Source organism: Elgaria multicarinata, chromosome 8, assembly GCF_023053635.1.
Source record: "Elgaria multicarinata webbii isolate HBS135686 ecotype San Diego chromosome 8, rElgMul1.1.pri, whole genome shotgun sequence".
Classification (NCBI taxonomy): domain Eukaryota; kingdom Metazoa; phylum Chordata; class Lepidosauria; order Squamata; family Anguidae; genus Elgaria; species Elgaria multicarinata.
This window is the reverse complement of record NC_086178.1, coordinates 67,349,488-67,377,164: the sequence shown is the minus strand read 5'-3', so window position 1 is coordinate 67,377,164 and position 27,677 is coordinate 67,349,488. Positions and strand designations below refer to the sequence as shown.

General features: G+C 39.5%; 1 protein-coding gene across 1 annotated transcript in view; it reads left to right on the top strand.

The window, feature by feature from the left end:
* GFRA1 (GDNF family receptor alpha 1) overlaps window positions 1-26,740 on the top strand; it is a 209,954-nt gene extending 183,214 nt beyond the window's left edge. The window contains exons 8-9 of the mRNA XM_063131572.1: window positions 24,265-24,318; window positions 26,430-26,740. Coding sequence (XP_062987642.1) covers window positions 24,265-24,318; window positions 26,430-26,600 — 225 coding nt within the window. The 3' untranslated portion in view covers window positions 26,601-26,740. The remainder of the gene's footprint in view (window positions 1-24,264; window positions 24,319-26,429) is intronic.
* The last annotated feature ends 937 nt before the right edge of the window (window positions 26,741-27,677 follow it).

The window sequence follows — 27,677 nt, the reverse complement described above, 5'->3', positions numbered from 1 at the left end:
ACTGTTATAGTTGCTATTCTCAGGGAGTACTTTGCACATCATTCCCTCTAAAAGGAGAAGTAGCATTTGCAGTTAAATCTCAGTTTGGCTTCAGTATTTTACTACAGGATCGCCTCCTATGGGAATAATGAAGAATAACTAAGCGCAGAAATAGTCGTATATGGGAGCATTAGACCATATTAGTTCATGCCAGGTTTTTCTACACAAAGACAAGTGCCACAGCTTTAGAAGGTCTTTCATCAAGTTAAGAGTAGTCTTGATGGCATGTTCTTTCCCTTATTGCTCATTGTAAGGCCTACTTCACACAAAGCAGTCACCACATGGAAGATGCATGAATTTGCAGCCATGTGGTTTCGTTATGCAGAGGGCCATTCATGCTCAGTACCTCACCAAGTGGACACATTGTTTTCCCACACTCTGTCAACAGTGGAATGATTTTATGTCTACCTTGACAGTGAAGGGGCTTCACTCAAATGTGACTTCCATCACTTGTGGTTTCTTCACCTGACACACCATAAAATTTACACCCCTCAACTGTAAAACTAAGAATGCTCAAAACGTACTAAAACAAGCACAAAAAGAATCACCAATTGGTGAAACAATGTGTTTGGCAGAAGGAAACTATTGGATACAACCCAATAAGTTTTTGGTAGTAAAATATTGTTGTGTGTCATTATAGTTACAATGTTAAAGGACTTTTTATCATGCAAAAAACATAGTCAGTTCTTTCAAAGGACAAGCAACAAAGTTCTGAAAGTGATTTTTTCTTTAATCTTGCATTAGTATACATCAGGAGCTAGTCCATTTGAATAAGGAAATATGACACATATTAATTCAGATGAAAACATGCATATCTATACTTATAATGGGGACAGACTGTTCCCCCTCCTTTTTTCTTTTTTCTTTTAATAATTGCAAGCCCTCTAGCATAATTGAGCAATGTAAATAATGAGTATAATTTGCTACAGGAAACCAAGTTCATAAGAGTTCTTCAGAAATGTGTAGGTTTTGGTTTGTTTTTTTTAAAAAAGGCCAGGGAAATGGCTCAAGGGAAATAAGTGCATAAAAACATTCACATTTATAACAGTACTGTTTGGACCAAATTTAATTTTACTAGAACAGTTTGGATTTTTGCAAATGAGTTTTCTGGAGGATTTTAATAGCACATTTTCAGACATGAAAAAGGAACAATGGCTTTTTCTCTTACCTGTTCTGATATTTCTCAGCCCTGATTACATAGTGGCATTACAGGAGGGGTAGAGAACCAAGTTGCACTCTAGAGCTGAAATCCGGACCCCTCACTGATAAATTCAAATTGTGACATTTGGGGTGGCAGGAACATGTCTTTTCATTGTTGGCCTGAAAAAGCAAAATGCACATTGATTGTGTGTATGAGTTGGGTCCAAGATCTACCTTCCATGAGAGGAAAAGCTCCTTTCAAGGAAGGAACCCTCATACCTCAGTTTAAATAATTCTACAGGGTCTCCTGACTCTTGAGTAGAATTTACAGGGGTGTTGAGGGGCTGCTGTAGGAAGGATGAGCAGGGTAGTCTACTTCCACCAGCAGAATTGATCTAGCTGAATCCATCCAAAGTATGGATAGATAATTGGCCTTCCAATCATAAGCATTAGCCTGTAAAATACCTTGTTTACAAAACCTTCTCCTCACTTCCTCTGCACTTGCATCCTAGTTGCTATGAAGCTGAAGGGAGGGGTAGTAAGTGGCACTGCTGTAACATTGTTTTCTGTGACATTGTGCTGATGTATTGGTCACTATTCCACAGTCTAAGCATTTATTAATTTGTTGTCACATCACGTCTGATAATCATAATATGGTTGAACTTGTTCACATGGAGGGGCTGAGCTGATCAGGAAAATGTGCAAAGATGTTGTTTCCTAAATAGGCATAGTATGGCCTTGTGTTTCTTGCTTACAGAGAAGTAAGCCTGACGTGTGATCCACAATGCTGTTGTGTCTATAAGAAAGATTATTTATTTGAAGAGAATGGAAGTTGTGGGTAGTTAGAATCTATGATTATGAATCTGTTTTTACTAACCCTTTAATCCTATTGAAGGTCCCCTTAATTTCAATTAGGAATGCGTCTGAAAAATTTCACAACCAAATTTCTCCTGGGAGTTTGGAGTTCTGAATTACCTGGCCTTGTTTCCAACTTGGAACTGATAATTGATCCCATTTTTATTTCTGAATTTTGTACGAAGTGCATACAGTTTTTGTGTACAGAGCTATACGGAACTGCTGTGGGAAAGATCTGCAGTTTATGACAGCAGCTTCTTCAGGATTTCCTTTCCCAACATTAATGATGTGCACATGTGCATTGATAAAACACTGCCAACGCAAGCAATCTTGATCGGATTGCATCAGGATTCTTTTTCTGTGCTGTTTTACCAATGCTCATTTGCATTTGTGAACACTGATAATTTTTATTTTATTTATTTATTTATTACATTTTTATACCGCCCAATAGCCGAAGCTCTCTGGGCGGTTCACAAAAATTAAAGTGCTCTTTTTAAAAAAGAAATCTTGGTGTGATGATAGCAAATGTTTTATGTGGTATTCTAAGAATGGGCAGGAGCACATGCGCACATCAGTAAAACCCTGAAAAAAATAAATCTTGATGCCATTAGCCATACAGTCACATCAAGATTCCATTTCACTATGTTTTATAAATGCACACAAGTGTACATCAATAAAGCAGGGGGTGGGGGTGGGGAGATACAAATAGAGAGGCAGAACTAAAAGCAGTGGCAAATTACAAGTATTCAAATTCCAGTTTATTTTAGAAATTCTCCAAATTAAACCAGAATTCACAAGGAATGGAATCCAGGACAGAGGTAATCTAGGAACAATAAAAGAAAGAGATGGGAGAAATCCATTCATCCCGAATTCCTGTTTGACAGTGAAACAGTCTGCCTCTTCGGAGTCTCCTTTGCCGGAAGTCATTAAGCAGAAGCTGGATGACCATCTTTCAGGGATCCTCTTGTTGTGTTCTGCATTGTAGATCCTGCATTGAATAGTAGGTTGGATTAGATGACCGCTAAGATCTCTACCATTTCTCTGATTCAGTAGTACTCACCTGCATGCAAGGAGGCTCGTGGCTTCAATGTTGATGGAGCAGAGATTCCTTTCTGGTTATAATCAGCCAAAAGTCTAAAGGAGCTATCCAAGGTTCTGAACTCATTTTGGGGATGGGATTCAACACCTTGGATAGCTTCTTTAGACTTCTGGACCAACTCTGCCCCACTTAAATTGGAGCCAACAGCCTCCTCTGCCTACATACAATTTGTTCGGATTGTGTTCCATGTTCAGTCAGCTAATTAGGTATTCGCATTGGGCTTTCACCCCCTTTTTGATGGAACTGGCCTAATGATTCTTTAAAATTGATACTGAGAATTATATCAAGTTGCAGTGTCTTTCTTTGAGATATATGGTGATAATTATTCTACCACAGAAGTGTCTTCCATGAAAAAATAAAACATGTAACTTGTCTTGGAAATTATTTATTCCTTTAATATAGAGAGTAGAACATTTGTCCCTTGATTTTCCCCTATCATCCTGTTAAGTCTTGAGAGTTCAATTCTCACGTAACGTTAGATACATGATTATGCTTTTGGCTTAAAGGAATCCGCTTCCAGGAACTGGAAATCATGCAAGTTGTCTGGAGCTGGGCTTGCAAAAATATGGTGGTACCCTAGTAGCAAAGCAATAATAATATGTATAGAGATGTACATCTAGCTAGAACTTCTGGAGAAAGTTTCCTTCCAATACCTCGAAGCACCAATCACAATTATGGATACAGTTGGGCTAAGTAAACCCCACTCCTGTGGAATGATTACATCTGCTGCCAGAGGAAACTTGGCTGCGTACCTCTGGGGAAAGGACACTTATTGGTTCAAGATTGCCCTGCTTTCTAAGATCTGATGTGGATGTTATCTTTGTGCATGTATGAGATGTACAGGATTTCTTCACGTATTGCAAAAATGTAATAAGATAGTCTGAAACACTTCTGGATTTTGGTGTATATGAATAGAACTACTGGGATATCAGAGAAACACTTTGCATGTTACAAGGAACTGGCAGTAAATAACTTCCCTTTTCCATGTGGGAGGTGCACACATGTTTCCCCTTTGCATAATACCCGGCAGTGCTGTTTCTCATAACATGTGAATTGGCCCTAATTTGTACATGACTTTTAGGATGGTTATCCAAAGGCCTGAATGACTCCTGTAACTGCAGGATTCCCATCTCTCAAAATTTACAATTCAGCCCAGAGAGAACCAGCTCCACTAGCAGACATCTGTTTTTTATAGCTTTTATTTTTCTTACATTGTAGAAATGGATTTCCCTGCTAAAGAGTTCTTCTGCTTTCATTTTCTTCAACACTTCTCATGGAGAAAATTATACTTAGGGAAAAAAATAACTTGGGTGAATCTTGGCCTCCTCTCTACAAGAGATCATTGCTTAGCCCATTAATCTCTCCTTCCAGGGATATCTAAATCATGCCTCACTCAGACAGCCTGAACTTTTGCTTAACCACCTGTCTCTTTTCTATTCTTTTCACCATTTTCTATATACACTGTTCTATCTTCTGCAGACACATACACACAGTTTTAACACTGGTGTTATTTCAATCAAAGCTGAGGGGCTATCCTCTTGTGGAGCAGTGAAGAAAGTAGATCTGCTTTCCAAGAGACCCTATGTTCACTTTAATATTTTAAATTAGTCTGGCATGCTCACCAGCCTTGTTAAATGCTGGGAATGAAGGGTGCAATCCTGTGCACACTTCCTTGGGAGTGAGGTTCCTTGGGAGTAAGCCTGATTGCACTCAGTGACCTATAATAGACCATAGGTTATGTGAGGGTTAAATACCCCTCGCATAATTCATGGTGACCAGTTTCAGATGACACGACAAAACCCCAGTCAGGGGCTGAATATGCTAAATGCCAGCCAGCACACACCAACATGCACTGTGGCTCATCGTGGGTTAAACAACCCACAGTGGGCTGTTTTATCATCTGAACTGTGGGTGAGTTCGCACATCACAACAACCCACACAACACAACAACCCACACTCAAGTTTGAGTATGGGTTGAGTGTGGATTGCCTTTAAACTATGGGTTGTTGTTAAACTATGGGATGTGTGAACCCTGCCATGCTAACAAACCATGAACCCAACAACAAACCGTGAGTTCCCTTCATGGATTGGGTTATTTGAGGGTTATTTCCTCCTCCAACAAGCCATGCCACCTGAGTTTGGATGCCATAATAAGCCACTCCCAGGCAGGTGATCAGGGAAATGTCCCCCCAGCTTGTTTAACCCATGATGATAATGCAAACCAGGTCCTTGAGTGTGAGTTGTCATATTGTGTGAAACCAGCCAGTGGGATGTAACTTCCAAGTAAACATACATAGGGTTGAGCTGCATGGCAACTAAAGTCCTCTGCATTTTGCATGAACCATTATACTCTTGGGCTGATCTCATCTGAAAGTAAGAGCAGGGGTAGAGAACCAATAAGGTAGAACCAGATAATCATATATACCAATAGTTATGTATATGCCAATAACCTTCAGAGTTCCAGTCTTTATATAACCAAAAGAGCACCATCCATGCACAAAAGTGAGGTATCAGTAGGCTTGGGGGGAAACCCAAAAGTGCAACAAGACAATTTTATTTAGAAAAAAACAAGGGTGTGGGGATCCAAACAGCTCAGTGAGGATGGAGTACGCTCTCAGTGGTCATGCCATTCTGACTGTCTTGATGGGGTGGACCAGAAAATCTGAGGTGGGGGAATGAAATGGAGAGGCATGACATCAGCAGTCCACTCCGTAGTATTTTTTTGGGAAGTCCCAGTTATAACAAATTCAGTTAGCTGAATGCTGTTCTTTATAGAGCAAAAATTGCACTACCCATGAAATGGAGGGAGTTCTCAGCATGCTTGGTGTGAACCACCCAGAGAGCTCCAGCTGTTGGTCAGTATAAAAATGTAATAAATAAACCCTGATATTTGCAGAAGTCCAAAAAATCTTTAGAAAAAAATAATTAAGGAGGCAAAAAAGCCAAAACAGCCCAATAAGGACCGGGCAGCTAAGCAACCACAGAATACCGATTGTTGGGACAGGAAAAATGGAAACCCAAAGGGGAGAGAGAATGGAATGGAGTATCCTGGAAGAAGGCATAGCTAATAGACTGGAACACTGAACAGGACCACTCCCCATTTGTTATGTCCTAGTTGCCAGGCACAGAATACTTCTGTGACCCACAGAACTTGCACGCAGAGTCGTCAAATCATCCTGGTCCACAGAAGAGGGTCTTGATTATCATGTGGATTGTTCTGGCAGAGTGCAGTTAGGTTTGCAAGCCAGGCTACCAATGCTTGCCCAGCATTATTACTGTACATCTAATCCTCACATTGTGTAATGCCTGTAATATGGACTCATGCTCTTCCCCCTGCAGGAAGCTACATGGATGGGCTTCTGATGCAGGCGAAAAGTCATGCATTCCCCCCCACACACACACACACATTTCAAAGATGTTCAAAAGCAGGAACCACAAGGAATCCACATTACCAGCAAGATTGAAAGTCTGATTCTGCTTTCATTCTGACTTGGGTCGATAATTATATTTGCAGAACTATTATCACCTTGGGTGAAAGACTGCTTTCAAGTGTGGTAGGGAAAATTTGGAATAGCTGACGACTAATATGAAGCTCAAAAGTGTGCACATGCCTATGCAAGAAATAATTCCTTGTGAGAAAAAAACCACAGTCTTAAGAATCTTTGCCTTTCATTCTCCGAGAGTAACGCATCAATAGCATTCCATACAGTTCCTTTAAAATGGATAGTTTCTTCTTGCCTAATTATCACATGCTCCAGGCTGTGTGTTTAAACGTGGATTTTCCCAGTACAATAAAAGATTTGATACTTTTTCCAAAAAACAGAACCAAAAAAACCCAACAATGTAAAAAGTCAAAAGCCCTAAATAGTGGGTATAAAATGAAACGCATTTCATATATATGTGGAAACCTGGGCATAGTTTTCTTTCCGCAATAATAACTGATAAAGATGTAGAGGAACGTATGAGTGTTTAAAACATAATAATGAAAGACTCGTAAGCATTCATTCCAAACCATATGTCACAATTACTTCATCACAGCCTCCGAAGAGAGCATCTGAAGAGGGACCGTGTCTTGCCATTTCCTACACTGTATGCCTAACCCTTCACAGCAGTCCAATCTCGTTTATAAGAAAGAAAGTCAAACACAGCCATTTAACTGAAGTGTTTAACATATGTTCTTAATAAAAGGCATTAGTACTGCTAAGGTTCTGAGCATAAATATGTTTTTATTCTGCTTTTAACCTGTCTTCTCATTTTGCCTATAATATTCAGTGTGCATTTACAATCAGCGCCGGGAAATAAATCACATTTATTTTATCCCCCACTGACCTTTTATTCCTGTGTGTTCCAATCACTTGCCTCACCTGAATAATAGATCTCTGAATTAACTTCAGACTGTTCTCCGCATTCCTCCTGCCCCCCTCCGCACTTCCCAATCTATTCTCCAGTTTCTGGAACACACGGAACTGCCACCCATTTTAGTCCCTTGACTTCAAAATCAATGGGAGTGTGAAGTGCTGTTTATTTTGTTCCTCCTCTATACACAACAAGATTCTATATATTTCATCTGGTGTAGCAATCAGTGAATTGGCTCAAACTATCCCGTCCTCCTGGGGCCTTGGTGCGAACTGCAAATAGATTGGCTTTCTCGCTTATCTCCACCAATGCTATTTTACACCACTTTGTATCTAGGCTCTTAAAACGGGATTAGGGAGCGCAGCGTTCTGTCGCAAAACACCTCATAGATTATAGGTGCTATATAAATGATTAATAACTCGTGTTCCATGCTGTTGTAATGGCCTTCCTTCTAAGCAATTTTCTTAGAGTGTCCAAGTGGGATCTCAAAGGGAGTGCTGAGTGGTGGAGCAATTGCTTTGATCTTTCTTGGAGACCTCACTTTGGGGCCCCCGTGCTATTTGAAATACAATTAGGAAGAAGTGGGAAGTTTCTTGGCAAGGCCATCTCTACAATGGCACTGAAGCTTTGGAGCTCCCTCCCAAGGGAAGTTCAATCCAACTCATCACTGTTGGACTCTTGACATTTTGCAAAGGCTGTATTGGTCCAGATGGCGTTTGTGTGTTGGAGGGGATATTTTTTCACTGGCTGATCTACTGGATTTGTTCCCCACCCACCCCGCTGGCTTTGTATTTGTTTTTGCTATACTGCTGCTTAATTTATTGTTTCTTGGGGCAGGGAGGGGGCCAGTATCATACTGCCTTTAGTGCAACCATACTTAGGCCTTTGCTAGACCTAACTGAAAATCCGGGGGAGAGGAGGGGAGACCTTGCGTTGTAAATAACGTGAGTTTTCGCCTTCATTTACATGTAAGGCACGACGGTCTCAAGAAGAGAGGCATTGCGCCCACCATTTTTTATTTTTTAAAGGGCCGGCTGCGCACAAGCACTTGAGCAACTAAAGGTAGGTGTTTTTTGTTTTGTTTCTTATTGATTTCCCCGCTCCCTCCACCCTAGCCCCGATGGGCGCAGCTCCGCGTGAGTAATTGCGCGGAGCCTGGAGAAGCCATGGAAACTGGCCACATGCTCACGGTCTCAGAGCTCAGCCCGAGACTGAGCCCAAAGTGAAAAACTGGGCCAGAAAAACTGGGCCAGAAAAACTGGGCCCAAAGTGTAAGGCTGCATCCCAGGATCCCCTGTGCATCATCTGGACACACAGGGGCGATCTCGGGTATCAGCCCGGGATAACTGCTGGTCTAGATAAGGCCTCAGAATAAGGTGTACAGTTCTGGTCACCACACCTAAAAAAAATAGTATACACAGCTAGAAAAAGTGCAGAAAGAGGCAACTAAAATGATCAAGGGGCTGGAGCATCTCCCCTATGAAGGAAGGTTACAGCAACTGTGGTTGTTTAGCTTGGAAAAAAGGAGGCATGATAGAGGTGTACAAAATTATGCATAGTGTGAAGAATGTGGAAAGGGAGACATTTTTCTCCTTCTCCCATAATACTAGAACCTGGGGTCATCCCATGAAGCTGAATGGTGGGAGATTCAGGACAAATAAAAGACATACTTCTTCACACAGTGCATAGTTAAACTGTGGAATTCATTACCACGAGATGTGGTGATGGCCACCAATTTGGATGGCTTTAAAAGGAGGTTGAATAAATTCCTGGAAGAAAAGGCTATCAGTGGTTACTAGTCCTGATGGCTAAGTGCAACCTCCAGTATCAGAGACAGTAAGCCTGTATACAGTAGTTGTGGGGGAACATGGGTAGGAGGGTGCTGCTGCACCTATGTTCTGTTTATGAGTTCTGGTCAACAGCTAGTTGGCTACTGTGTGAACAGAGTGCTGGAGTAGATGGTCCCTTGGTCTGACCCAGCATGGCACTTCTGTTCTTATTTCGTTTTAATTGCTTCATTGGTTTTAACATTAGTAGCTGCCTTAAAGAGCCTTTAGTTTAAAAGTTGAGTTCCGTTTTTCTTAGTAGAAAGGCAGGGTACAAATTAAATCAAGAAATACTCAAATATGTTGTCAGGTTCAGTCCGTGACATCTCCACTTTTAATAGCCTTAGGTTTCAGGGCTGCAAAACCCACACAAAACTATCTTCCTTGAAGAACTTGGGAAATTGCCATCAATCAAAGTAGACTATACTGGTCTTGATAGACCAATAGACAGACCTAGTATAAGGCAGTTTCATACATTCAAGGAATACATTTCCATATGCCAAAACTTTAGCATGTGCTTTCTTTACACTTACAATTATAGCGCCATCCTTTGCATGTCTACTCAAAATTTTGTCTGAATAACTTCAGTGGGATTTTACTCCCAGATAAGTGAGTATAGGATTGCAGCCTTCATCTGTTTACAATGTGTATGCTAACCTTTGAGCAAATGCATGACTGCTATTTCTCTTAGGGAGATTCAGTAGATAGATTTTGCTATTTGATTAAATATAACAGACTCTTTGGAAGAATTTCTTCCATAGATCAGTTGCCTTCTCCATCTTGATGTGCTTTCAGAGGCAGAGGATGCACAACGAGATCACTTTTCCCCTTGGTGTTCATGGGGTTGAACATTGTTCTGAAAGAAAAACAAACAAATCATCTAATTTATATTGGGTTGACGAAACATTGGGTCATTCTCTGAAAATAGTTTGTTTCATGGCTTGTTTTTATTGCAATCATTGATGATAATTCCAATTGGCATAGGTATGATACTGTAAATGGAATCACACTTTTTTAAATCCCCATTTAAAAGTTTGGGATGCTCATTTCACTTCTATGAGTTCATATTTACAAATGATCTTGTTAGAGACAATCCTACCCATCCTACTTGTAGTATAAAAATCTATCTTGAAGTTCCCAGTTCTCTGGTATCTAGATTGTAATCCTTATACTTACTAGGGAGAAACCCATTGAACATAATGGGATTTACTTCCAAGTAAACATGCATAGGATTGCACTCTTTGTGCTTTTGCACAAAATGATTAGAATATTTAACAATTGTAGCTTTTGGTAAGAGTTCTACCTCTTACCAAGAAAAGCATATATGGTTATGCTAAATGTCCCTTTTGATAGCTTTCTGTCTTTTCAGTCATTAACGTAACTGAAACACAACTCATTTGTTTTCCATTAACATAAATTTGCATAATCTGATAATTAGATACATAATCAGATAATGGTGACTTCATATCTTTATCAGATGTGCTACATAACTATCGGAGAGATGTTATAATTGCTTTTTTGTTAAATGAGATTTCAATTGTAGAATTTTTTTGTTGTTGCTTTAGAGCTTTTATTCACTGAAAGCTATTACGAGGCTATGCCAGGAAGATAGCAATACTTAGGGCCTAATCATCAGATCTTTAGCCCCACTGATATGACCAACTCTTATTGCCTGAGCAATTATGATTTGTGTGTGTATGTGAAGGTAAACTGCATTTTTAACTGCATTCATATATTACAGTACACCCCATTCTGCAACAGTTCTATCAGTAGTCACAATCCCCTTGATTACGGAGGGGGAATGAGTAGACTCATGCAAAAGGAATCCCTTTTTCTAACTACAGCTGAATTAGCTTCAGCTCTGTGGCTTGGAAACCTAGGCTGCATCCGACATAGAATTAGTTTACTTAAATCACACTGAAAATAATGGGATTTGAAGAGCCTAAACAATTGGAGGATTGCAGCCTTATACAAGGTGTCTTCCTTTTTCCTTAGTCTAGAATACTAGAAAGATATGGGTTGCACTTCCCTATTCTGCAGTGAGCTCCGATTTGGGGACACTTTAGATATTACTGCAGAAGAAAGTTCTTACCATCTGTTCTTGTCTGATTGGCTCCACCTGCTGCTGGGGTGATAGTTTGACTGTGGTGGCAGGCGTTAAATATTTCATCAACACCATGAGATAAATCCATGGTAAAATTGTATCAGCGCCACCAGTGTGACATTTAGAGCAGTGCAGGCCCATGACAATTTGCTGCTGAGCCCAAATGGAGCCACCCTCACCCCCACCGCCCCATGGCTATAAACAGTACTAAAAAAATGCTGCAGCATCAATTCCTGCCTTCATCTCCATCCACCACGACTATCAGTGTCACCTGAAGCAGGTGCATGGCAGGGCCTGCCTGCCTTCCTTTTTTTCTCAGCTGGTACTGGGGGACCTCGTCAATAGCATGAGAAAGCAAATAATGGTGTAAAGAGAAGCAACATAATTAGAATCAATGAAGACAAGATGGTAAATCGCTGAAGAACGTATCTGGTTAAAGTGGAAGCCCATTATAAATATGCAGCATGATAATATAAATAAGCTTTAGCTAAGCCTGTGCCAAGAGAATTTGAGCAATGGGAACTAAAGTAGTTTTCTCTCATTGTCAAGTGGGCTTCAAATATTCATCTGTGCTCCAGTAATACCAAGGAGGAGCCGTCAAGGGCTGTATCGTTGTTCCTGGCTTCTATGCCCTTAGTGTATAAGCACTTTGTGTATAGGGCTATGTTTATTCCTGATTTCTTTCTATTCCCTTCACTGGCCCCTGAATCCCCTGAGATAATTAATGGGGGCTCAGAGCCAGGTTGCATATACTAAAGAGTGCAGAAAGCAGAAGAACTGAAGACTTAACACTTCTGGTTGCATATCATAATGTGAGGATAGGCGTAAGCACAATGTAAGTGTGTTGATTAGAAGTGTGTCTTTCAGTACCGACATATATTCAGCAGGATCCACCAGTTTTCTTACAGGCTCATGTCTTTGCCCTCAGACAGATACACATCTAATCATTCTCAAGCTGACAGTGATAGGCCCATCAAACTCTGTAAGATCCATGCTGTTATGCCAGAAAGACAATTACTTCCTTGCTTTGACTTACGGAACACTTTTCCTATTCTTTTCATTACAAAAAAAGGGGGTATGAATAAATCTCTGATGTGATTGCAATGGTTGATATTCAAATTCATTAAACTAACATTACAGCGCTGACTAAATATTACTTTATAACTGTCCAAATTATGACACTGGGGTGATAGTTTGACTGAATACTGGCAAGTTTTAATAATGTTCTGGATGGATTATAATTAGGGCTGTGTGTAGCCTGTGACAAAAAAAAAGAATTCATGCCCATCACATTCTAAACCCATATTGTGAAGAAAATTGAATAAATTTATTCTGAGCACAAACTTGGGGGTTTCTGATTATAGAGCACAATTTGACTTTTTGACAGCGACTGATGTGATAGATGGAAAGGAGGCATTAGGAAGTGTAGATTAGTGGACAACAGTAACTGAAGGGAAACAAAAGGAGGAGAAGGAGAAGGGGGAAGCTATAAAGTACTAAAAGAGCAGTATATGAGGGAAAGGAATTGTGCCATTTCATTTATTATATTTCTATACCACCCCATAGCCGAAGCTCTCTGGACTGTTCACAAATGAATAATGAGAGAAAATAGTAATTTGAAAAGCTTTAAGAGCAAAAGTAGACATGACATTTAAGACTTCTTTGTATTTTAATGCACATTTTTTTAAAAAATGTAAATAGCAGCCAATACTGAGGGGGGGGAAAAAATAATTTTCAACATTGCAGAAGGTTTTGCAATCTGTTGTTGACCTGATAAAAATTACCAATTCAAAGCTTTTATTTACATTAATAGCAACTTTGCAAGAGCCATTTTTCTCAGGGCTGCAACAAGGTAGGAGAGAGGTAAACTCTCACCTGCCTACTGTGATCCTGATAATTATCAGCCCCCGGCGGCTGCTATTTGCATTTTTTAAAAAAGGGGGAAAAAGAAAGCAAACAAACTGTACATATCAAACACATAAATCAAACCACCTAGTTGGCTCAAGAAGCAGTGGAGAAGCAGGCAAGAAGGGCTGGTATTGAAAATCCACTGGTTTTATTTGGGAGTGTTATGTGAGTTGAACTGCAAGCGATGGAACATCCATCTCAAGAGAGATCTCCTAGAAAACCTACATGGATTTTAAATTCTAATATTTAATTTTTTGATGTCCCTTTATTAGAGTATTTCCAGAAATACTCCTAATGGGCAAAAACAGTGTTCCATAATCAACCCAAAGCATTCATTTTTTAAAGTACGATCTTATACATATTTACTCCAAAGTAAATCCCTGAGTACATTGGGTTTACTCTCAGATAAATGGGCCCAGGGTTGCAGCCTTGTACCCTCTTACACAAAGGGCTTGTTCAGACAACACGCTAAACCATTTCTGCAGAAATGTTCTCAAGCCATACTCAAAAACAAATCCAAGCATGAAGGTCCCTCAAATTATTGTCATACCTTGGAGAGGAACGAGCTACAATAATGAATCTGAAGCCAACTGGATTTATAGCAAAGTGGCCATTCAGCTTCATATCTGAAATTTTTAAAACCCAGTCAGCCTAAGCTGTTGATTTACTAAGCTAGCAAAAAAGGATTCCTCATGTGCTTTTACTATTCTATTTTCTTCTGTGCCCTTCTTTATGCAAAAGTGCTAGCTGGAGACAAACAACAACAACAACAACAACAACAACAACAGTTATACTGTTTATATGGCATCATATTAACTAAAAATAAGAGCCATAAAGCTTTGTGAGTTCATTTGAATCAAACACATAAGTGGCTGTAAATGAAGCTGGCCCTTAACTGGCAAATATATCACAATCAAAGGTTGTATATATGTATTTTAAATGGATAAATGAATATTTTAAGGAAAACCTCCTCACTAATGTTGAGCTGCGGTCAGAGAGAAGGGAATGGGAGGCATCTTTCTACTGACCACATCATATTATAGACAAAATCATGAATGACGTGGAATTCACCCTTTGAATCAGTCTGCGTGCTTGGGAAACATTTACAGCCAAGCCATAGAAAGAGAGGAGAGAAATCAACTTCAAATGATTTGATATATATACCCTTTAAAACAGGGTGGACCGCTTGTGGCCCTCCAGATGTTTTGATCTACAACTCCTACCAGCCCTAGACAGCATAGCCTATGATGAGGGATGATGGGAGTTGTAGGCAAAAGCATCTGGAGGGACCCAGGTTGTTCACCCCTGCTCTAAAAGGTCCCTCATACAACATATGTACCTTGACAAAGAAGTAAACAGGAACCAAGGTTAGATTGTGAGATAGAAATGTATTCTTGGGAGAAGCTGCACAGAGAATCACAGTAATTTTAGAAAACAGATGGTGGTTATGGAGAAGTACATGTCCTGGATAGGAAGTAATCTGCCATCCATGGACAAAGGGAGTGCTCTAGATCAACCTTCCCCAATCTGGTGCCTTCCAGATTGAATTGGACTTCAACTCACATCAGTTCCAGCTGGCACAGCCAATGGTTAGGAATGCTGTGACTTGGAGGGCACCAGACTGCAGGGCATCAGGGAAGGCCAGTCTTGATGGAGCAAGGTTGAAACATATGGAATAATCTGTCTGGCAAGAATGGTATAAAATTGGAAGACCTTGCTTCTCAGTGGGGAACCATACTCATCTTGGAAGAAGTGAAGTTACCCTAAGTACTGAAGTTACCCTACAGAAGTTAGCCTAGGTACTGAAATCCTTTAATTCAGGAGTATCTTTATTTTTACCAGTAGTATCTATATATACCAGAATGTCATCTCTTTACTACAAATCTCTTTACTACAAACCTTTTATTGTAGAACCATCTTTCTATCTTGTCTGCTATTGAAGAGATAGCAGGCAACAGTGGCCCTGTTCAGAAGACACCTTAAACTGGAGAAGAGGAGGATCATGTACGCTGCCTTGGGTTCCTTGGATGAAAAATGGCAGGATATAAATGTAATAAATAAATAATAAAATAATAATTAATAAACCACTGTGGTTAACCACTGCTGCCATTTTTGTTAACAAAAAAGCCTTAACCACTGTGGTTTAAGGTGTCTTCTGAACAGGGCCATTGATCTGAGATTCCTGTCCAATGGCCCAGTGTTCATTGAAAGGTTAAACTAATTAATACGTATTTAAAGAGGAACAATTTTTACATACTGGTAAGATGTTTTTCTTTCCTTGGAAAGGAACAGTAATTACACACTGTATAACCAAAAATAAATATTTTATTCTTTTTTCTTTTTTTTAAAAAAGCCATATTTAAGGAAATGTATTGCCCAATAATACTGGTTTGAAACATTTCCCTTCATATTGCAATGTTTTATTTGCCTTTCTGCCTGAGTCATAGGACACTACTTGCAGTCTCTCTTCCAAGCTTATCTCTGCAACCATAAGGACCCAAAAACCTTCCTGTCTTAAATTGAAATCTGAAGGTCTTACTATTTTAACAAGAGTTAACGGATTAAAAAAAAGCCTTATGGGCCTTTATCTCTTGCTTGAATACTCAGGGAGTCTTAGAAATGTAGTTTTGACTGTATATCAGAAGCTGCAGTATACACACCCAGAAATTAATGAACAAAAGAAAAGTTTGAGTTTCTCTTTATACAGTTCTAGTGTATTAAGATGCAAGATTAGTCCTGCCATATCTAGAAGGATATTTCCCAGCATGTCTTGAATCAGCTGTTTGTATGGGGAATATTTTGTTATGGGTTTTGTTTACTTCTAGCAGCCTTTGATTTTTCTACTGTTTAATTCAGAAAGAATATTAAAGTATTCTGTTTTGAAAAGGAGATACCTTTTGGAGGAAATCTGTATCTCAAGACAAACTCTTCTAGAGCTGAGCATTTTAGGTGGTTTTTTTTCACTTCCTTGATTTTCAAAAAGCAACTCCATTTTCTAGTATGCTTTCACTGCCCTTTAGTCTGTTTGTCTTCCAAGTCCTGACAATCATAAAGAACTGAGCAAAAACCGTCAAAGGCTGGTTTTTAAGGATCTGGGGAACTGTGCTGTTCCTCGGCTAACCACCAGATCTCAGCCTCGAGAGCAAAGAAGCTGCTTAACTCCTGTGCTCCCCAAGAATTGGGAGCTTTCCCGCACCGAGGAAACACACAGATCCTCATTGCCTTAACCCAAACTTTGAACAGTTAGCATCCAGATGCTGGATGGAAATCGGAGAAATTTACCAGGTTGTTCACTGAAAGCTGTCTGCTTATCAAGCATGCAGATTTCAACATAGGCACTGAAAGTAGGGTGACCATATAAAAAGGAGGACTGGGCTTCTGTATCTTTAAGAGTTGTATAAAACAACAAATAAGAGGTAGACAAAAGGACCAGGAGAAAGAATGGATTTCTGTACATGTCCTACTTCTTCATGGAATTGAATGGTACAGCATCAGTCTTCCAGTTGTGACTTTGCAACTACTGTTGGGAGAGGCTTCATGTAGTAAAACAAGGTTGATGAATAAATGCTATTATGGTGGACAATAGTGTCCAGGTCTTAATCGCATTGAGTTCTTAGTTAATCAGCAGGCCCTCTTTCCAGATAAGGCTACAATACTTACTTTGAAGTAAATCCCATTGAAATAAATGAGACACTTCAGAGTAAACATGATTAAGATCAGGCAGCAGTGCTCTTAGGGCTGATAGTGTAACAATGAAGCTGCCTTTCAGCCCAGTCCTCTGAATTTGTTTACTTGGGAGCAATTCCCACCTAACTAGTTCATCAAGACTTACTCCCAGGTAAGTCTGCAGATGATTACTTTCCTAGGCAAATTGACCACAGTTAATTTTCATGCTCCAGTTGGGGATTTGTTTTACAGCTGATTCAGCATACATGCAAGTAAAGGTCAGGCTTCTTTGTAGTGGAAAACGGCAATGCTGATTGCCATCACAGATTAAATAGCAGTGCGGCTAGGCTTTGCGGTCCAGAATTCAAGATTGTTTTATGCTGAATTGAATCCTTATTTTAGTGGGCTCTGCTTGTGATATGCACTTTGCTTGTTTTCCCAGTTGAAAGTAATTTATATTGCAGCAGCCTATGTTGGATTGCTGGGCTAATAAGAAAATACTATTGACAAGTCTGATAGATACAGCTGGTGTTTAGTAAGAGCAAAAGAGTTAAACCGATTGCATTTTTACAGACAGATGAATTTTGCTGTTTATTGTTTGTGTCCTGCTGTTAAGAAAACAGGTTGGTTGCATAGTAAATCTCAGTAATCAAGATGGAAAAGGAACAAAGGATTATGTAGTGTTATCGGTTATGAATATTTCAAGGAGGTGGCTCGCCACAGGATGGTTGGAGAAAGGATGAGGCTTGCTTTTGAATTCCTTCCAAAGCTTTCTAGTAAGGTAGCAAACTTTTCAACCTCCACTGTAGTAGCGCCTAACAGCTGCTTGAGCTACAGGCATTACAGGGATGCTGCAAAAAACTGCACCTTGTGACTTCTGCACAAGAAGCTGCTGTTAAAGGCACAAGAGCCGACCAGCTAGCTGTTATTTTTCCTTGTCACTTGGGAACCCTCCTTTGTTAAATAGCCTTGACCAATGTGGTGCCATCAACACATGTTGAGACTACAACTTCCTTCATTAGTGTCCAGCTGCAGTGATGGGATTGTAGGCCCATCATATCTGGACAGTTATTTTATTATTACCCCGGTTGTGGAATGAGCTCCCCCGAGAGGTCCGCCTGGCGCCTACACTGTACTCTTTTTGTCGCCAGCTGAAGATCTTTTTATTCTCTCAGTATTTTAACACTTCATTTTAACTTAAATTTAATTTTTACTGTTCTAACTCTGTATTTTAATCTTATATCAATTTTGCTGAGTGATTTTATCCTGGTTGTGTTTTTAATACTGTTAAGTGTTCTTAACCTGTTGGTTGTTTTATTATGGTTTTAATTTTTGTGAACCGCCCAGAGAGTTTCGGCGATTGGGCGGTATAAAAAAAGTAATAAATAAATTATTGCATTTTTATACCACCCAACAGCCGAAGCTTCCTGGGCGGTTCACAAAAACTAAAACCATTCAAAGTATAAAACAAACAGTATAAAAACATGATATAAAATACACATTAAAAACTGATTAAAAACAAACCATACATCTTTAAAACATCCTTAAAACATCCTAAAAACATTCTAAAATTTCACTGGATAGGCCTGCCGGAATAGATCAGTCTTTATTGCTTTTTTAAATTCTAAAAGACTGTCAAGTTGACGAATCTCCTCTGGCAGGCCGTTGCACAGTCTGGGAGCAGCAGAAGAGAAGGTCCTCTGGGTAACAGTTGTTAATCTAGTTTTTGCTAGCTGAATTAGATTCTTCCTAGAGGACCTGAGTGTGTGGGGCGGATTGTACGGTTGTTTTAGGTAGGGTGACCATATAAAAAGGAGGAGAGGGCTCCTGCATCTTTAACAGTTGTATTGAAAAGGAAATTTCAGCAGGTGTCATTTGTATATATGGGGAACCTGGTGAAATTTCCTCTTCATCACAACAGTTAAAGCTCCAGGTGCCCTGCCCTCTTTTAAATCTGGTCACTCTAGTATAGCTCCTGCAACTTTAACTGTTGTGATGAAGAGGGAATTTCACCAGGTTCTCCATATATACAAATGACACCTACTGAAATCCCCTTTTCTATGCAACTGTTAAAGATACAGGAGCCCTGTCCTCCTTTTCATATGATCACCTTATTTTAGGGTACTGATAATAAGAATTTATCTCCCCAAATTGGGGGAGAGTAAAGTGATGGCCATTGACTAAATGAAAAGAATGGGTCTGAAGATGTGCTTTGTAGATCCATTGATCTGGGTAGCTGACCTCAAAATCGCAAGCATAATAAGAATTTCCTTGGGGTTATTTAATATCTGCCAGCTTTTCCAACCCTAAGAACAATAAATGAGGGTTTTAGTTGGGTACACACAAGTCAGGGATCTGCTCCTTAAACCATATTCTCTTTCTGTAACAGGGGAAAATGTGTAGCGCAATGATATTTAATTTTTGCAGGATAAGACCCATAGAAAGAGCAAATAGAATACAGGGAGAGCAGTGCATAAACTTTCAAAAGAAACATCACTTCAAAAGATAGGTTTTGTTAGTGTTATTGCTTTAAAAGGATTTAGTTCCCTTTTAACAGCTGTGTGCCAGGCAGAACTAACAGCTATGAAACATTTCCTATCATTTCATCACCATGCCCAGAAAAGCTCCCTCTTTTAAATTATGGTCTGTCATACATCCATTAAAGAAGTGGGCGTTTTACCAGAAAACTGGTGGCAACCATGTTTGTAGAGAACTTCTGGATGAGGGGGAAAAGAGCATCCATTATGGGCAATGCCTTCATCTGGAAAGAAATCCACTGTGGTGTTTTTTTAAAGGGAACCTGAATAGCTTAACTTGCTTAACTCTTATTTTTTTTCTCTTCTTTTTGGAAACAATATTAGAATTCCTGCTGTGTTCAGAAAGAATTCTATGCTAGCCTCTTGTTGTCTGTGTTGAACCTTAAATCTTTGTTGGCCAAGTTAAACAGAGAAGCAAGCTTGCATGTAGAACTGGATAAATTAAGGCTGGCCCCTGAGAGTGGAAAAGTACTCAATCCTATAGTCTTTTTTCTTTTCTTTTCTTTTTACCTTTATATAGGCTTAACCTTGGTGCACAGTTTTTGCCACTGAATATAGTAGTACTTCAATCCTTTGTTGATAAAGTCTCATGAATAGACTTTATGCATTGCATTAACAAAGTTACTGCTTTATTTCCATTGTGTAAAACAACAACAATGAAATGAGTTTTAACGGAATTGAGTTTTGATTGTTTGATTTTGTTTCATTATATTTAACTAATTATCCATTCACCATAGTGGCTCCATATAAATCATTACCATTTTCAACCCAGAAGCCCATTTGTTTGTCTTTTAATGTAGAAGCTTTTACATTAAAAACAAACAAATGAAAAACAAAAATAAATGGCTTCTGGTGCGTTTGTAGCCGGATTTCACATTAGGAGATGTAGCCCGTTCAATCAGTGCAAAGCTTCCATTAGTTTCATTGGCCACATTGCTAAGCATATGCTAAAATGTTCAGAGAAACTACAAGTTAAATGAATGGGAATTACACATTCTCTGAATAAATTCTGTGATACCGTATGGGTTGGATCACCGGACAGGAGGATTCTGCTAACAGAAGGTGCATCCACCCAATTTGGGTGGTTGCCCTCCCCCCCCCCATCATAGTTCATCCAATTCAGCAGGATCCCCCAACTCTCTGTATAGTATTTTCATAGGGGCTAAAGGGGCTGCCAGAAGTGAGAGATCATGGAAGACCACTTCCAACAGCCAGTGGCACATACCTAAATCTGGATCCAGCCCTATGGCTTCAAGGCAAAGTAGGACATCACTGAAAATCAGTATCAGTTTCACCGATACTTGATTCAGTTCTTAGTTTTGTTGAACCCATTCTCTATTACGAAAATGAGGTATTACAGGTCAAGAAATGGAAGAAGAAGAGGAGGAGGTCATACATAATGGCAAATGAGAAATTCTTTTTGTGAGTAGGATATTGTTACCAAATCTTTCTATGCCCAGAACCTGTTACCCACATTACTGTCAATACATCATTCATGATCTTTTGAGGGGAAGGAACTTGCAGCAATGCAAACCATCTGGAAAGCCAGGAGTCAACGAGTTACTACAACGTGGATATTTATGTCAAGGGTGAACCATAGGCAGCTGTCAGAGGTGATCCATGACATGAGCCAGAGCCAAATGACACACAGAAACACACCCGCTCAGAATTACCTTCTTCCTCAAGCAAGGTCCTAGCTCAAATAGAAAGCCATTTATAACCCATCCTGTCCAGGAGGGCCCAATAGGCAACCTGAATACATAAGGTGAGTACATAGCTGAGAATACTTCACTGTTAGGAAGATTTCAAACTGTAGTTCCAAGCGCTCACCCCACAGGGCAGTTGCACAGAGAACCTGGTTCTTCCAGCCCCGACAGCTCCTGTCATTGTGCCATTTGCAATCCTAGCATCTCCTTGTTTACCAGGAATCGTCTCATCGATCAGTGGGTTCAATACAGAGATGGCTGCTCTTCTCTGCCTCACTGTCATTCCCTGGCTCTTTTAAGTCTCTGCTTTGGAAAGACAAGTAATACCAACAGAAACTGTTTATCATTGCACACAGGCACTACTCATCATTGTATATCTGACAACATTGATGCATTTGTGCAATGCAAACATCTCCAAAACTTCCATCTTTAAATTAGTCTACTTTCTTTGAAGTGTGATCTAGTCTTGTCCTCAAACCACAAGTGCAAAAAATCAAGCTTTTCCATCCTAATTAATTTGATTTCTGAATAATTCAAATCAACATTCCAGTGAGAAAAATGTGACTTGTTGGAAAGTTGCTCAGATTTCCTAATCTTCTGCTAAATTTTAAAATTGGACATCAACATTAGATATTGAAATAGACGTGTTAAGAGTTTTGTCCTATTTTCTGTTGGGAAGCGATCGTTCCTCACACTTGAAATCCTGCTATGAATGAATACAAGCACATTATCTCTTGATCTTCTAATCAGCTCATAAGTGTATTAGCTTAGTATGCAAGCCATTATATGAGGCATTAATTTTCCTTGCACTAGAATTACACCAGTTTTTCTTTGTCCAGGACCCTGTACAATTGGGGCAAAAAAGAGATTTGTCCCTTAGGATATAATTACTGGATATCATGCTTTCTGCACAGAGTTTTATATATTTTTTCCATTACCTGTGATTTAGTGATACACTGCTACATTATAGTACAACAGCCTATGCCAGCTTTTCCATTATAACCCCTTTTTACAGGTTTATAACTCAGCAGTAAAATGTACTCTTCCCATTTGAAACTTGGCATGTAACATCTCAGTCTGAAAGCTAACTTTACCCCCTGAAATTTTTACTTTACAAAAGTAAAGAAGTAAGTATGTATCTTCATTTCCTCTGTCAAACTACAGAAGTTATTCTTTATTGGAGAAAAATGAAAGTTTACCCTTTTTTGCTGAGCTCATTATTATGATTCACTTTATGTCTTAGGCCGAAAAATAACTTTAAGAAGATTTTACCATGTAGTTTTGTTTCTTCTGAAATTGTTTATTGTTCTGTGCACAGATATTGTTTAATCTTCTCGAGATCAGGTGGCCATTTCACTATATTCTATTATTATTTTTAAAAATCCTACTGTTGAAAGACCAGAGTTAAGGCTATCTCGTGTTGGCTCAAGCTCCTGAAAGCCAGGAAATTGGAAGCTAAGGCTAATGCCTTAGCTCAGAGCTAAGCAGAAAGTGGATCTCCAGATGGTTTGGTTTGAACCCCAAGCATTCCTGAACATTTGTTTTTTACATACACTTCTGGTCACAATTCAAGGCGTTGGTAATGAAATTTAAAGCTCTAAATGGCTTGGGACCTTGATACTTGAGGGAGCACCTCTCTCTAAAAACTTCCTGACTGTTAGAGCAGTACGCCTATTTTATTTATTTATTTATTTATTACATTTCTATACCGCCCAATAGACGGAGCTCTCTGGGCGGTTCACAAAAATTATGGAGCCTATGGAACCAGTTACCTAGGGAGGTTGTGGGCTCTCCCACACTAGAAGCATTCAAAAGGCAGCTGGACAACCATCTGACAGGTTTGCTTTAGGGTGGATTCCTGCATTGAGCAGGGGGTTGGACTCGATGGCCTTATAGACCCCTTCCAACTCTACTATTCTATGATTCTATGCCTGCTCGAGACTTGAGATTTGTTGGAGGAGCCCTCCTCCACGCCCCACCAATGTGAGATATACGCTATGGTGGGACATGGGAGAGGGCTTTCTCTGTTGTGGCACCCCAGCTGTGGAATGCCCTCCCCTTGAAGGGTCGACTGACACTGGTGTTGGCTTCATTCCTGCACCAAGTTAAGACATGGCTTTTTAACAAAGCCTTTGATGGCTGAATTCACCAAGTTTTCACATCATTTTAATTGGGTTTTTTTTTACTGCTTTTAAATTCTATACTGGTTTTAGCTTGATTAATGGTTTAATTTGTTTTTCGCTGTGTATATTTATTGTTTTTGTATGATTTTATCTGTATGCCACCCTGAGATCCTAGTGATATAGTGTGGGATGCAAATATATATATATATATATATATATATATATATATATATATAATAGTTGGGGGGAAATGGGTGGGGCTGGGAAAAGGGGCATGGCCTTCTGGGGAATTCTGGAGGGCCGTATCAGGACCCGCAGAGGACCAGATTTAGCTGCTGGGTCTGAGATTCTTCATCCCTGGGTTATATGGTTGTAACAGAAAAAGACCAGAAGCCATCAGAAGCATTTCCTTTTCCCAATGAAGTATTCTCTACACAGCAAGTTTTTCACTAGACCTCTCATTCCACATTCACATAAACCATTTACACAACAATCAATCAATATAAAGCACTGTATAGCAGGAGTTCATGTGTTTGTCTTGTATTTTTGTTACCTGCTGTGAAATGTGTGGCAAAAATCTCTTAAAGTTGCATTTAAGTATCAGTTACATAATTTTGTTTCCCCATAAAATCAAACAAATGCCAGTGATAGCACATGAGAGAAATTAAAGCTGCTGCCTCCACCTAAATGGATCAATGACAAAACTACCAAACTTTTGAATGGACATGGTATACCCAAAAAGAGTTAATTTAGCAGTCTACTTGGGCTACAATGAATCGTCTTTTTTCTAGAGTAGGTGGTTTCGGGACATACGTTTTTCTCATTCTCGAAGTCTAATCAGGAATGTTACCCCCAATATTATTGGCAAAATATAGTTCTGCATTAACTTTTTCATCTTTCTGCAGGTACCAAAGCAGAGCTTCAATGAAACTGTAGCGACAGAACTTTGTGTGACTGGGGTAAGATTTTGCACTATTACAGCACTAGTTTCTTGCACAAAGATTACTTTGAGTAATATTTTCAGAGCCTTTCTGAGGAAAATATTCAAAGATTGCTTTGACTAGAGGTTTCATCCTACAGAGCTTGGGAGGGTAAATGCTACACCTTGTTTTATATTTCTGTCGTATAAGGTCCTATAACTATGGCATCCTCAGTTTCATTTCTCTTTAATGATTAATCGGCTAACTCTGCCAAAATAGGCATTTGCCTCTGCTTCTGCCCAAGACATGGAACAGAAACTAATGTAGCATATAGAGTTAGATATGCCAAGACTACAGCAGCTTCTTCTGACTTGTATATTACATTTCTCTCAGCTCAGTGTCCGATAGGAGCAAGCTGGTACACATATACTCCACTTCGGGCAATGCAGCAACCATTCCTTGACTCCTCTTCCCTCAGAGTCATAAGGAGATTCCTCCTCTTTGCAAGAGTCAGAGTGTGAGTGGCACATGGAGGAATAGTTACCCATTTTAGGAAAAAGACAGAGGCAGTGAATAAGGAGGTTGTGTATGTGAGAATTGCACTGCTAAGGTGTGTGAATGTGTTCTGGTTGTATATGAGACTAGATGTGGGGAGGGGGCAGATGAATTGGGTGCCTTTAACTTTTTGTATGTGGGTAAAGGTGATCCTCTAAACTATGTTTTATAAGACTACCAAGCCCTTCTGGCCTTAGTTGTTGTCTCTAATAGAGACTTCTTCAATTCATTCAGCGGAGTTTTTTTCCATTGTATATTGGTTGGTACGTTATGGTGTAGGAGGGACAAACCCATGCCCAGAATAGCAATTCATTTTCAACCGTATAGCAGAAAGGTTTTAATTCTTTGCAGCACATGATTTTGCAGGTCACATGATAATTACCCTTCATCTGTGCAGTGTAATTAGCTGGTAATCTGCAAAAACATGAAATCGTATGGCTCTTAGGAAGACCCTTAAACATAGCAGATATCTGGGATAAATGAAATGACAGTTCTTTAAACCATGTGAGGAATAAGACTGAATGCAGCTTCTATTTCTTATACTCTCTCCTAGAACTTTCAGCCTTCTTCTGTAGGCTAATCTAGCTACAGAGATTAGCTGAGTATTCATACCCAGCCTCACAGATGTTCCCATTTGGGAAGAAAGGGTTCCTTAAGTTTTGGGTCAATCTACTAATTCTTCAGAAACCACAGTAGCTGCCTTGAGTGCCATTTTCTTGGTAGAAAGGCGGGGTATAAATCAAAAACAAATAAAGCTCTGAATGAGTCAGATCTTTGCAGTACTGAAATATATAGATAAAACCACAGGTGGGGCGATTACATAGTGAGAAGAGGAGGACTTATGTCAAATCCAAATACCCTTACTTTGGCAAGAGCCAGTTTTCATGCACACACGCACACCCCAGACAAATATCTGAGCTTTTCTTTATTGTTCATAGCCTTTTTTTTCCCTCAAAAGGGGGTCATAGATTGGAACCTGAAAACTATACTGGGACATATGCAAAATTCAAAACCCAGTCTTTGTATTTCTTATGATTATGCCCTGTATACAAGCCAAGATCTACCCTGATTTCTGATGATGGTCTTTCTACAAGGCCTTGCCCATTCAGCTTCATTAAACCATTTTGTGCACAATACAAAGTGAGTGTTAAAAATAATATTGTCAATGTTTCTAAAAAAAACACTTTTCACAGGGATTTGTTTGCAAACTGATTACATCAGAAAATGAGGCTCTTTTAAAAATTCAATAAGTTTTTCCAACACAATCCTATACATTTCTACGCAAAAGGTTATCCCATTAAATTCAGTGGGGCTTACTCAAAGGAAACTGGGTATAGGAGTGCACAGTAATGGATTTTTTTAATGAATAAGCTTAATCTCAGTGATATCCGTTGAATGTAATTTAAGTATTACAACAACAACAGTTTCATATTAATGGCAGGACCTCCTTGGCCCCTTTAGACAGGTGAAGCTGCCATGCCTGAGTGGAAGAAAGTAGCTTGCAGGTGCCATAATAGGGCTTGTTGAGGAGGATCTAAAATATACCAGGCTGTGCTAATGAAAATGTGACCGAAGGAAGTGATTGTGTTTTGCAGAATGCAATTGGAAAGGAAAGCATGGCAGGAGGCTCCACCAGTCACATTTCCTCCGATAATTCGTCTACTCTTCGTATAAGCATCAGGCCAAGCACACTTCTCCTGCTGACGGCAATTGCACTCTCTTTCTGCGTGTGCCCACATTCAGCAGAAACCTTGAACCTGCTTTAGCAAAAGGACCTGTACAAAGAAAAGAAAAAAGGAAACCCATCTGTTCCCTATCATCCTCTGTTGTTGATCTAAAATTACAGCTCTAGAAGTTAAGTTGAGGCACTCTGCTAAAAAAAAAAAAATAGTTCTGGATTATCCTCATCATCGTCACCATCATCATCTTATATTGTTGTTGTTATGATTATTATTATTTCCTTGTTTTTAAAGGAAGCTTCTTGTGATTCTTAGGAGCTTTGTGGAATACTTGATACGGTACTACATTCCAAACCCAGAAGGCTTTTGGACGTGCAATGTTTTAAACCAGATGGAATGCCAATTTGCATGTAAACCATCCAGGTTTGGTTCTTTTCTTTCTTCCGTGTTTTCCTTTTCCCTCGCAATTTTAATTCTCAGCGAGGAAGAAAGAGGTCACATTTCTTAAGCTCCTATTTCATTTGCAGCACCTATGAGCCTGGACATTCCTCTCTGCAAAGCCCATTGAAATGAATGGGATCTGCACGAAGGTACTATACACTTGTATGTAGCTCCCGATTATTTCAATACAGTATGAAGGCAGAATTACACCCAGGCAAAAACCATGCCAAAAACCAGGAGGGGGATGTATTGCCAGAGTGGATTAAGGACCCATTGCTTTCTGGCAGTTTTGGGGTCCATTCTGGGAATACAGGTGGGTGTAGCAAAACCTGGGATTCCTGGGCTATACTACAGGCACCACCTGTGTCTGAGAATATCGTCATTATACGATATTGTGTGTCGTCATTACTCCCTTGGCACACCAGAGATCTCTGAGCAGATAAGGGAGACCTTGCATAAAGAACTTCCTGGTAGATTTCACCATTGATTTGTTTTTAAATTATTATTATTATTATTTTCAAATTAAACTATTTTGAAGTAACAAAGGAGCAGGCTGTTGACATATGATGAATGTCTTCCTGGAGAGTAAGTTTTCTGAAATGTCTTCATGTTTCTAGATGGCTACCAATGTTTAAATGTTTTAGCATTCTCTTCCATGTTTATATATGTAAGTGGTTTTGCAGTTCTTGCTGAGAAGCCATTGTAAGTCATATACCAGTATAA